This window comes from Elephas maximus, chromosome 20 (genome assembly GCF_024166365.1).
Source record: "Elephas maximus indicus isolate mEleMax1 chromosome 20, mEleMax1 primary haplotype, whole genome shotgun sequence".
In the NCBI taxonomy this organism is placed as follows: domain Eukaryota; kingdom Metazoa; phylum Chordata; class Mammalia; order Proboscidea; family Elephantidae; genus Elephas; species Elephas maximus.
In genome coordinates this window covers 37,772,911-37,784,996 of record NC_064838.1, presented here as the reverse complement: position 1 = coordinate 37,784,996, position 12,086 = coordinate 37,772,911, and the positions used below count along the sequence as shown (strand labels likewise).

General features: G+C 43.2%; 1 protein-coding gene across 8 annotated transcripts in view; it reads left to right on the top strand.

Annotated features, from left to right (window-relative positions):
• The window catches only part of RAF1 (Raf-1 proto-oncogene, serine/threonine kinase), a 98,944-nt gene that overhangs the window by 81,442 nt on the left and 5,416 nt on the right, over positions 1-12,086 (top strand). For all 8 annotated transcript variants that reach the window (XM_049863373.1, XM_049863372.1, XM_049863369.1 and 5 more), the window contains 5 exons: positions 1,937-1,964; positions 2,073-2,200; positions 2,579-2,696; positions 10,549-10,633; positions 11,365-11,541. In XM_049863373.1, the coding sequence (XP_049719330.1) occupies positions 1,937-1,964; positions 2,073-2,200; positions 2,579-2,696; positions 10,549-10,633; positions 11,365-11,541 (536 nt within the window). The remainder of the gene's footprint in view (positions 1-1,936; positions 1,965-2,072; positions 2,201-2,578; positions 2,697-10,548; positions 10,634-11,364; positions 11,542-12,086) is intronic.

Below are 12,086 nucleotides of genomic sequence, written 5' to 3'. Positions count from 1 at the left end.
TTACCGTAGGCACAGTTTATCTCACTCGGACCACAAATCACTTGATACACAGTGAAACCTGTGAGAGCTGGAACTCGAAAGGACCGCCTTGTTTTTACGGGTCTCACAAGTGTTCTGCCTTTGACAGGATGCAGTCTTACCAGTTTTCTGTTGCTCGTTTTAGTGGAAAATAATTTGAGTTTTCCTTCCCTGAAGGTTTCTGCCTCACACAGGTGCTGGCTTTCACAGGTTTTACGGTACTTATCCTACTAATCAGAGGTGGCAGGGACCCAATAGAAATGTGGACTTCTGAGCGTATCTAAATATGGGGCCTAAACTGATTCTTATGAGGGCACTTTGCATATCACATGTGATTGTGAGAAGGTCATGTATGAATTTTATTATTTTGATTAGCCCTTACAGTAATAAAATAATATGCCAGTTACTTTTCTTCTATTATATGATCTGTTCCTGTGTAAGCACTCTAATACTTACGGGGAACATTCAGAGTGAAAATTCTTGAATTTTTATTATAAAATAACTATCACAACTATTATACTTAATCTTCCCTATGTTTTAGAAACAGAATAAATGTTTATTTCTTATCACATACAACCCAGCATTTTTAAAGTCCATGTTGTTGCTTTGTTTAAACCATTTGTACAACAGATGAGTTGGATAATGAAACTATACCTGCTGAATATTCATTTGAAATTCTGATTATTTTTGACCATTATTTTCCTACCTGGTCAGTCATTATGCACTTAAAAGAAATAGATCCCTAGGCTTCCTTCCCCCGCCCCCCCCAGACATAATCAATCCTAGTTGGGGAGGGGTGGGTAATTGGAAATCTGTTTTCTTAAGCACCTTCTCAGGTGACTGAAGCCTAGCCAGGTGGAGAGCCCCCCAGAACAAGGCTTTATGGATAAGCTGTGAAGATTCTTGGGGAGGGTTGCCCACGAAGGGAGTAAAGCAGCTTGGTTTATGATTCTTTTTATTTTATAAAGTTATCACTGAGTGGGGACATTCTACTGGAAAGTTGTGTGAGAAAATTATCATATCTTTACTGTGGTTATGCAAAGAAAATAGAGTAGGAATCTCCACAAAAATATCCTTTTTGAGGATATGGGGGCCAAGTGGTTTTGTGTTAGTCTATATAAATTCCTCTCTAAGAGAAGATTTAAAAAGTAGGTTCGAGGTCTGTGGAGGCCCCTGTGATTTAAATTGTTCCCCGAACAGTTTCTAAATTTGTAAGGGTGGCCTTTGACTTCTCACATAAATAAAACGTAACTACTTTCAGAGCTTAACCATAAGGAAAAGGCAGCATTTTGTGGTGTAAAGTTCTGGGCTGAGAGTTGTGGGTGATGGTTCCTAGTTCTCTTCCTGGCCAAGTCTCTTGACCTATTCACATGTGTTTTCTTATATATAAAATGTAGATTTTGAACTAGAAGATTTATGGTCTTCCAGCTTTCCATGATTTTATACTTGGATAAAATATGTAGTCATGGTGCATCATTTTATCAAATCCAACTTCTGGTTGGTACACCCTGAACTCCTACTGGAGTAAGAGTGAGCTTTCTACCTAATCCACTTTTTTTTTTTGAGCGTTAACAGAGCAAAATCTCTAATCTTTGAAGGATCTCAACTGATAGTAACTTTGTTAGCCTTTTTGAAGGACTCAGTTTGCTATGTGCATTGTTTTCTGCTGAGAAAAAGAATGTGTTTTCTGTCACATGAAAAATTAATTATTAATCCTCCTAATATTTGATGAAGACAATTTTAGAGATTTGATGAATTTGATCAAAGGAAAGTTGATTAGAGTATGTAATTAGACCTTTCATATTTTAGAGGTTTTATAATCCACTTTGTTCCTGCAAATCCACCTCCCCATCTTTCCCTTCCCCAAAGAAAATCTTTTCTGGTGTAGAAGTTTACCAGCTTTCCTTTTCTGTTTCAGGATGCAATTCGAAGTCACAGCGAATCAGGTACTTGTCCGTAGTCAAGTAGCAAATAGTAACGGGCATTTTCTATTTATGCTGTTTATCTTCGTTTGGCTTATGCACGTGCGGATTCTGTTTGTCTTGTCTGTTAAGCCTCACCTTCAGCCCTGTCCAGCAGTCCCAACAATCTGAGCCCAACAGGCTGGCCGCAGCCCAAAACCCCGGTGCCGGCACAGAGAGAGCGGGCGCCAGGACCTGGGACCCAGGAGAAAAACAAAATTGTGAGTATGGCCAGTAGTACCTCTTGTAGGCTAGGGTTCAATAAGAAAAACCTAGTCGGAAATTAGAATGCTTTTAAATTATTTTGGGAAATGACTCTAAAATGCACTGAATGAAGGAGGTTATAAATGTTAGTCCCATTTTTGGCATGCCTGTGTTGGACAGCTTGGCGGTTTGCCGTCATAAGGTGGGGCACAACTATAACATGGCACATGTTAGAGTTAGAAGCATTTTCTCAAAAGCTAAAAATTGGAATTATGGTTAATATATCTGTCTTTAAAAGGTATGAGAGTGGACGAGGTAGAGCTTTTCTTTGATGCCCTCATTAAGTAGAGTTATACCATTCCATGGAGTATATTAATGACCTTTCCTTGTTTCAGAGGCCTCGTGGACAGAGAGATTCAAGCTATTACTGGGAAATTGAAGCCAGTGAAGTGATGCTCTCTACCCGGATCGGGTCAGGATCATTTGGGACTGTTTATAAGGGCAAATGGCATGGTAGGTATGGGACCCTTTCTTCACTGTAAGGCCCGGGTGAGTCCTGTCAAATATTGGGACACAGAAGGCCAGCAGATAAAAGACCCACTGTGCCCCTTAGTGTATGGATACTTGAGTACTTCTCAAGATTATTGAACTTAATATCTGCATGAGATTTCAGTGTTTGTCTTAGACTTACAGTGTTTTAATTGGTATCTTAAAGTTTCCAGAGTTACTAGAAATTAGTGAATAAGATTTGAAATCTTTGTTGTGTATACTGTGTAGTATACAGGCCTGTATGCCCTGTAGTCAGTCACGTGTTGGGGGTCTCTTATAAATTGATCAAATACAGCATGCACATGGGGAACATGCTTTGAAGTGCCTTAAACATAAGAGTCTGCTGCTATGAGGAGAACATGAACCCTAAAAACTTAGAGCTGAGAAGGACCTTAGAGATTCTGCATGAGAGAAAGCTGAGGTCCAGCCATGGGCAAGTCACTTGGGGAGAGGCAGGAACCTCCTGAAACAGGTTCCCTGAGCTTTGCCCTGGGTTTGGTTGTGGGGTCTCCGGGAATGACTTATTTTTGAGGCTAGGTGGAGTGTCAGTGTTCTGACTTTAATAGAAACACTTTGTCACTTGGAAAAAGGTAATATTTTAATTTCTGTAACTACAGCTTGTGTATTTTGGCAACATATTCAACGTATTTTCTGTCAGGTTTTTGATGCCTCTGGCTTTAGCATGTTAGCAAGTAAGGGTAGTATTTTTTTGAAAATGCAGTATATTCCCAAAAAGTCATATTTTCTAATTTCAGAGTATAATAAATCAAAATCCTAAAGGGCCTAATTGCCTGTATTCCTGTTGAAATGCCACTGTACTTACCTTTTTTAGATGAAGAGGCAAAATTGAGAAAAGTGAAGAAAATCAAAGGAATGGAACTTGCAGATTCAGGGTGCTCAAAACAAATACCTCCAGATTTCTGACCACCTTATGTACATGGTTTGCTACTAGTAACTCATCAATCATCTGATCAATTTTTAGTTCTTTAAGGAGACAGGAACAGGATCAAACATTTGTAAAATATATATAGAATGATTCCTTTGAAAATTGCATCAAATGTATTACTGGCCTGCCTCCCGGGTAACTGGAAATTAACTTCACACTGTTGCAGAATATTTTCCAAGTAGCTGTCGTAAGTGGCTTGGAGGTCCCTTGGGAAAGAGTATAAGCATTTTGTGGGTTAGAGGCTTATATCTGACATGATAAGTTTGTTTGTATTGTAGCAGGTAGAGCAATGCATGTTACTCTTAATGGTTCAATTCGGAGCATTTAATCATTTTTGTACGACATTTTTAATGCCTCAGCTAAAAGCCAAGAGATGTAATTTAAGTTGCGACTGGATTTTGTTACCTGTGACAGAGCACGTTTATTTTGGGGTTCATAAATTTTTAAGGCTCTTGCCGTAGTACTGCTTATGAGCTTGTGTTTTCTCTCAGTGATGTGAGCTTTTTAGACTGTGATAGGGAGATAAATTTGTTATAGTGTCACCTGCATTAGACTGCGATTAGAATGTAGATAATATGTCTTGTGCTTTTAGGATTCTAGTTTTTTGAAAATTAAAGAGTCTCAAAAGTCAGAGGGAGGGATAATGGGCTTTTATGTCAGCCTTTCAGAAAATAAGCTGTAGCCTGTGGATGAAGCAGAAACTCCTTATAGGATCAAGGAAAGCATAATCTCTAGATTGTCTTGCACGACACTGTCTTCCTTTATTTATTTCCGGTGTTCTGGTTCCTATATGGAGCCCTGGTGGTACAGCGGCTAAGTGTTCTGGTTCCTGTATGGAGCCCTGGTGGTACAGCGGTTAAGTGTTTGGCTGCTAACCAAAAGCTTGGCAGTTTGAATCTACCAGCCACTCCTTGGAAACCCTATGGGGCAATTCTCCTGTGTCCCATAGGGTTACTATGAGTTAGAATCGACTCGACAGCAGTGGGTTTTGGGTTCCTATATGCAATATAATGTTCCATTCAATTTCTTAAAAATGACAACTTTTTGGTGAGTTTTTATTCAGGGTTTTTTTTTTAAACTCAGCAGCTGTGGAAGTAAGCAGAAAAAGTCTAAAACAACCACGGTGGAGGCCTCAGACCCACACATTTTACTTAGCAGAGGATCCTCAGGCACATGCCCAGAGCCTCCTCTTGAGTGTAAGTTTGTAGTCAGGTTTGCCAGGCCTCTGCTAATTGTAAACCACTCATTAAAGGATGGAGATAGCATCAGAGGCTGTCAGACAGCAGCACAAAGGGGAAGGCAGAACACCCATTAGAAGCAGAACCCCAGACTTAGAAAAAACAGCCTTGGACTACTTAGGGTGGAGCCAACAGCATGGTTGTAACCCACATCTGGGCATTTCTATCACAGCCCAAGGCATAGGCCAAGGTTTATAACCTTGACTTTGAGTCAAGCAGGAAAGTGAATTGGAGTTTAAAAAGGTAAAAACATTCTAAATTCACCAAGCAATAGTAACTCTTCTTTCTTCAGTGGTGGATGAGTGAGGTGTCAACTTTACATCCTACTGAAAACATGATAGGAAAGTATCTTGTTTTTTTTACTACATTTGCCTCTGGCTTTACTACTAAGGGAGTCCTGGTGAAACCCTGGTGGCATAGTGGTTAAGTGCTACGGCTGCTAACCAAAAGGTCAGCAGTTTGAATCCGCCAGGCACTCCTTGGAAACTCTATGGGGCAGTCCTACTCTGTCCTATAGGGTTGCTATGAGTCGGAATTGACTTGACGGCAGTGGGTTTGTTTTTCTTTGGTGTCACAGTGGTTAACATTTGGCTATTAAACAAAAGGCCAGCAGTTGGAATCTACCAGCCACTCCTTGGAAACCTTATGGGGCAGTTCTGCTCTGTCCTGTAGAGTTGCTATCAGTCAGAAAGGACTCGACAGCAGTGTGCTTGGGTTTTTTTTGGTTGGTGGTGCAGTGGTCGAGAGCTCAGCTGCTAATCAAAAGGCCAGCAGTTCGAATCCACCAGCTGCTCCTTGGAAACCCTATGGGGCAGTTCTACTCTATCCTGAAGGTTGTTATGAGTCGGAATTGACTTGACAGCAATGGATTTGGTTTGGTTTTTGGTTAGTATTAAGGGAAAGTAAGAAGTTCTGGTTTGATGAATAATAACTACTTCATGAACTGCCCTCCATAAAGGTTACCTGGCCATTTACCTTTGTCATTGTCACTTGCTAAGATAAGTGAGTATACTCCTTTAAATGTTGCAAGATTGCCTACTGCAAAGGTATTTGGATAATTTCATAAGAAAAAATAAAGATATTGCTATTCATTTCTTATTCATGTGAGAGAAACCGTTTAGAAAGGAGAGAGAGAGATGAGCAATAAGCAGCAATACTGAATGCCTGTTACACGGAGTGCCAGGAAGATGAAGGAGATGATGGACTTGGCCCCAGGACTGCCAGGACTAGGTTGGAGCACTTTATTTTGGCCACAGGCCTAAATATGTGGACTTGAGGCCTGGGGGTCTCAGGCTTGGCACCGAGTCCCAACATCCCCTGCCAGAAACTGATGGCCAGCCCATGCCATCAGCAGCTAAATCCCCAGTATTCCCCACCAAAGGCTGAGTCCCCACTTTGCTCTCATAGCCTCAGAAGAACAGCTTTTCAATTCCCAACTTGCCTTGCTGGTGGTTCATCTTAAAACTCACTCATTTTTTCGTTCACTGTTTCCTGAGCATTCTTCCAATTCTAGATATTCTTCTAGGTGAACAAAACAGATAAAAATTTTTCTCTTACGGACTTTAGTGGGGACAAAAAACAAGAAAAATAAAGTATGTAGTATATCCTAAGTGGTAAGGAGAGAAACGGAGGGAAGCCCTTATGGATCAGGCACGGTTCTGGTTTGTAGTCGATTGGTCAGGGAAGAATCTGTTGAGAAAGTGTCATTTGCATAGAAGCCTGAAGGAGGTTCAGGTATTTGGGGAAGAAGCAATAGCACATATAAAGTGGGCCACTCACTTGGCCTGTTGATGGAACTCACGGAGGCCTGAATGGCCTCGGTAGAGTGAATGATGGGGATACCAATAGGAGTGAGGTCAGGAGAGGGATTGGAGTGGACCGGGGAGGTGTGGGGCCTTGTAAAGACTTCAAATATCTTTTGGGGTCTTGGATGGTAGGAGATTTTCAGGAGGTTTGGCCAGCCTTTACCTGAAAACCAGAATGATGGGGAGCTCATTTTAGCTCTGGGCATTTCTACCAGTAGAATACGACTCTTTATCAGAGTTGAAATATGTTTTTCCTATAGTGTTTACCCATTGAACCTAGTAGATCGAATCCCTTTCATGGCAGTCCTTGGAGTATTTGCAGAGTTTCTATTTGTAAGCTGCCCTCCACCCCCACCCCAAGTTCCTCCTCTCAGAAGGTAACAGAAGAACCCAAGGGGGAAGTTGCTGCTGCTGTGCTTGTTTGTTCTGCCTAGCAAGCAGGAGAAGTTGTTGGCAAAACACACATGACCAGGCTCCCTGGGAAAAGTGACCTTTGAGGTTGTGGCAGCCAGTTAGGAGCCTAATTAGGCTTGTCAGGCTTGTTATCCAGACTGAGGAAGACTTGCAAAAAGAAAATGACTTAAGAGGGATGAGAGGCCTTCAGAAACTAAAATTGAGTGATAAAATGCACATAATCCCAATGGGATTGAAAAAGAGAAGGTCTTCAGAGATGCAAGGGGATCCGAGCTCCAGGGGACAAGGGGCAGACCTCAGTGGGAGCACAGGGTGGCTCTAACCAGGGAAGAACTTGTCAGGACTCTCTGGCCAGTGATAGCAGCACGGAGAGGCAGAGGCCTAGAGTAAAGTATAGTTTAAGAGAAACTCAGAGGTGGGTGTGTACCTAGCCCACTTGGAACAGGGGAAGGATGGAGAAAGGCTGGGCCTGAGTGGAGGGGCCTGTAGTACTAGAAGAAATGAAACAACCTCGCCGTTTTTGCTGTGGAAATGGATGTGTGGATGCAGAGAGCTAAACAAATGTGGATAGGTCGGAACTGAGGCCTGGGACAGAGTTGCAGAATGTAAATGACTCTAAAGCCAAGGCCCTGACTTGGCCCTTGGAATATGCAGATGAGATTGCTCAACTTTGGGGAAGCCTAAAGATAGGAGAGGTCTTAGAAGGCCAGACACAAGCATTTTTGGAAAATGAGGAGATGAATGAAGAGAGTAGTAGTGGATCCTGGACTAGATTCTAAAAGCCAGTTGTGCAAGATGGTTTTTGAGTCCTTGCTTGGAAAGAAAAGCCAAGATCTATTGGAAATGTGGTGTTCCTGAGCAATTGCATGTCCATTTATAACAAAGTCACTGGACAGATCAATGAGGAGAATGCTGTGGTATAGAATACAGTTTCTGGATTTCAGGAAGACATTGCATATAAATCTGTTATTGTAACTGTTACACGTGAGCTGGATGGCAGGTAGGTTCCTGAGAGGGTGACCCTGTTCACTCTTCTCATAAGTGACTTGGATAAAGACACAGGTATTGTGGATGACTTAAATAAGAGGTGTAGTACATCACTGGATAATATAAGAATTTAGAAAGATGAAAAAACTGGCTGTGATGATGGGACAAAGAAGAGCTTTTAATAGGGATAAGTCCTATTCATTGCTCCAAAAAATTAGAAGCTAGAGGTGGAAAATGTGGCTTTAGCAATAGGATGTGTGAAAATGCTAAGGATGCTCAGCTAACAGCAAGGTCAGAGTCAGTCACTGTGAGGGGTGTTGACTGCCAGCTAATCCTTTGACCTTTGAGGCTACAGTACTAACTGGGTCCAGAACGAGTGGTCCTGAGTGCAGTGACATCTGGAGCATGTCCAGAGGAGAGCTGTGAGGAAGGGAAGAGATTATAAAACTAGGCCCACGAAATGGGGAGGTCTCCCAAAAGCAGCCTCTCCTGAGGGACCGTATCCAGCCACCCCACCCCCTCACCACCTGCCCCCACTTCTTTCTGCACTCTCAACCCTGCCCTGTCCCTTTATAGGTTCTGCCCAGTGCTGGAGCCCCAGGATACCAGCACTGCGATCTTCCTGGTCCTGCCACTGAGCTGACCGCCATGTTGAATAAGTTCACCTTTATACGGTTTCTTGCCTCATCTCCTCCTTTCTGTTCCCACTGTCGCCACTGTGTTTGCGTTTGGCTTGGGCTGTTGCAGCAGACTCTTTCGTGATCTCCCTTTTTCTATCCTAAAGTATGCCAAAATCACACTTTAGAGTTTCTGAAACACAGCTTATGTTTCTTCTATCCTCCTTAGCCATGGCTTTGTTACTGCTATGCCCAGACATCCTCTCTCCTGTTTGTTAAAATCCTTCCCTTGGCTTACATCCCGTTTCCTTCCGAAAGCCTTTCTACTTGCCCTCTGCAAGAAGATGCACTTCCCCTTGTTGGGGCACCCTGCCCTCAGAGCACTCCTGTCTTGGCTCAGGTTCCACCAAAATGAGCGGTTATACAGAAAATTCTGGCCTTCCTACTCAGTCGTAAGAAGCTTGAGGTTAGGGCTGTCGTCGTTTGTGTTCCACATGGTTCCACCGGATCTGTCTTCCCAGATAGAAGGTATCTCTGAACATATAGCTTGCATCTCTCCTGTCCAGAACCAACAGCAGCCGCACAGGCAGCGCTGGACCCTTGGCAAAAACTTGTGCAGGTGAATTGAGTAAGAGCCGGTTTGGAGCCTGCTCTGATACGCAGAGATCACAGGGAAACAGTTGGCCACCTATCATAAGAAACATCTCTCTGTAGGTGGTGCTACCCATAAGTGAAGTGAGGACTGCGCCAACAGAAGAGGCTGCAGGATGTGCTGTGAGGGATTTGCTTGTTACGTAGAGGGCTGGACTCAGTTACCTCCAGGGTTCCATTCATCTGACTCCTAATTTGTAGATCCTTGGAAAGCTAAGTTATAGTAAATTCATTTGTCATGAAGATTTGAGGTTCTAATAAGCTCAAAGTAATTTATTATAATTGTTATTATAAGTATATTGATATAAAAACACTCTTGAACGTGGTTTCTAAATCTGTAGTGCATATAAAGTAGAATTAATCCCTGCGCGGTTTTAAAGTTCCATAAAGAGGCTGGTTTTACTCACAGTGATTGACAGTGTCAAGACTGTAGTTAGAAGTCAGGCATCGGGCTCAGACTGGGATTCTGATCTTGGCTGTAGCACTTTTTTTTTTTTTGGCTCTATGACCTTGGGCAAATGACTGCACTCTGCTGGTTGTCTGTGAAATGAAGATAACAGTATTTACGTAATAAGGCAGCTGTGAGGATTAGCGATAATGCCTGTAAAAGCACACACGGTGCCAGGATGTAGTAAGCAGTCACTGCTAACTATTAGGATTACTTTTGAGGGTACTGAAGACAAAGTAGCCCAGTTTTAATATATATCTTTGAGTTTGTATGAGGGCCCATCTTAGGTCTCACGGAACTGTGAATGTTGCTTGCTCACTGGCCTGCTTCCCCACACTGGCCTGTGGCTCAGTGAGTCACTCCCTGCTGGGCCATTCCCATCCCTGCACTGATCTCATCGTCACAGGGTGAGGCTAGTGACCCTACCGCACATGACCTCACCTCTGGGATGTCAGAGTTGGTGTGAATAGTTTTAAACCAAGCCTTTTAACGATTATGGCGTTGTATTTTAAGGATGGTAGTATAACCTATTTAACTTTTTTTCAGCCACTTGTATTGAATTATTTCAGATTTGCAGATTTGTTCCATCTGTGTAGGTATATGATTCTTTGAATAAATGATTCACTGTATGTTCCTCAAAATTAGGGTATTTGAAAAATAGCAAAGTAAGGTTATCCAACTGATTGCCCTGACTGCAAACTAATTTGCAGGAGATGTTGCAGTAAAGATCCTCAAGGTCGTTGACCCAACACCTGAGCAGCTCCAGGCCTTTAGGAATGAAGTGGCTGTCCTGCGGTGAGTACAAAGCTGGCCTGTCCAGCCCGTAGAGTGACAGGACGGGGAGCGAGGGGTGGTGGGATAGAAGAACAAACAGCCGTCACAGCTGGAGCCTCTGTCTTTGAATATTCTATGGCTGGGACTAGTGGTTGGTTAGTACTCTCTGAGGAATTGCTGTTGTTGGAAGCTCCTCCCTTAGTGTTTCCCTTCAGTTTATATGGTTGTCAGACCTTTAGCAGAGCCCTTTTTCATGAGAACACCATCTTCCACTAGTTTTAGGTCTGTGGGTACACTCGATAGTTCAGCTTTGAGGTAGGAAGAAATAGGTTCTATTTTACATTTATTTCCAAGAGCTCTTTTTATAGCCAAGTTGCTTTATTCCGGACTTCAGTTACCTTCAGCCCTCAGATCTTTGAGTCACTTGTTTAGAGATTTCTAGGAACAAATTGAATGATGGTGGATTGCATAGATGAGGGGGTCCTTGGAGCCTGTGGGGAGAGTCATGACTGTACACTGATTGGGGAGACTGACCTCATTATAAACAAGGCCAGCACTGATGGCCCTTAATTAGCTCAGAACACCAGCTGAATTATTAGATGTCTTGAGCTTGCTTTGCCAGTTACCTCAGGTCATGAGCATGGTGACGTCCAGAACACAAGGAACCTGGTGTCATTAGGAAAGCAGAGTAGATCTCCCAGTTCTGAGGCAACTGAAGGTTTTAGAGCCTTTTCTCCTACCTCCTCCTCCAGCAAAACACGGCACGTGAACATATTGCTCTTCATGGGGTACATGACGAAGGACAACCTGGCGATTGTGACCCAGTGGTGTGAAGGCAGCAGCCTCTATAAACACCTGCATGTCCAGGAGACCAAGTTTCAGATGTTCCAGTTGATTGACATTGCCCGGCAGACGGCTCAGGGAATGGAGTGAGTAGACGGCCTGAAGACTGTCTCCTGGGCCTAAGCACTGACTTGTCCCTAGGTTGGAACTAGGGTTAAGAAAAGCCATCTAGTCTGTTCAGTGATTTCTGTGGTATTTTTGCACAGCTGAAAATGAACCTCTCAGTTGGGTTGGAGGGGACCAGTTACCATGAATGAGATACCCAGGGTCCTCACCCAAGCTGAGGTTGCCCTCGGGACTCCAGTTCTGGTTCCAGCTGCTACCTGAAAGGTTGAGCTTGGACAGCCACAACAGTGCCCTCTGCAGGCATCGGATGTCAGGCATGGTCCATCAGTATGTGTGTTTGTTCCATGGGAAAGTTTGTCTACATGTCACTTTTTGGATAGTTTGTTTCCTTTTAGAAAAGGCTAAGGTCATCCTTAGCTCCTGCATTAAATACTACCCTTCTGGGACTCTCTGCTTCACATACTGCTCAGTGAAATGGGGGCTGGGAGTTTGAGCCCTTTTTTGACAGCCCAGGGCAGTGTTTCTCAAACTTTTTCTCCAAAGCACCTGCAATGTGAGAGAAGCA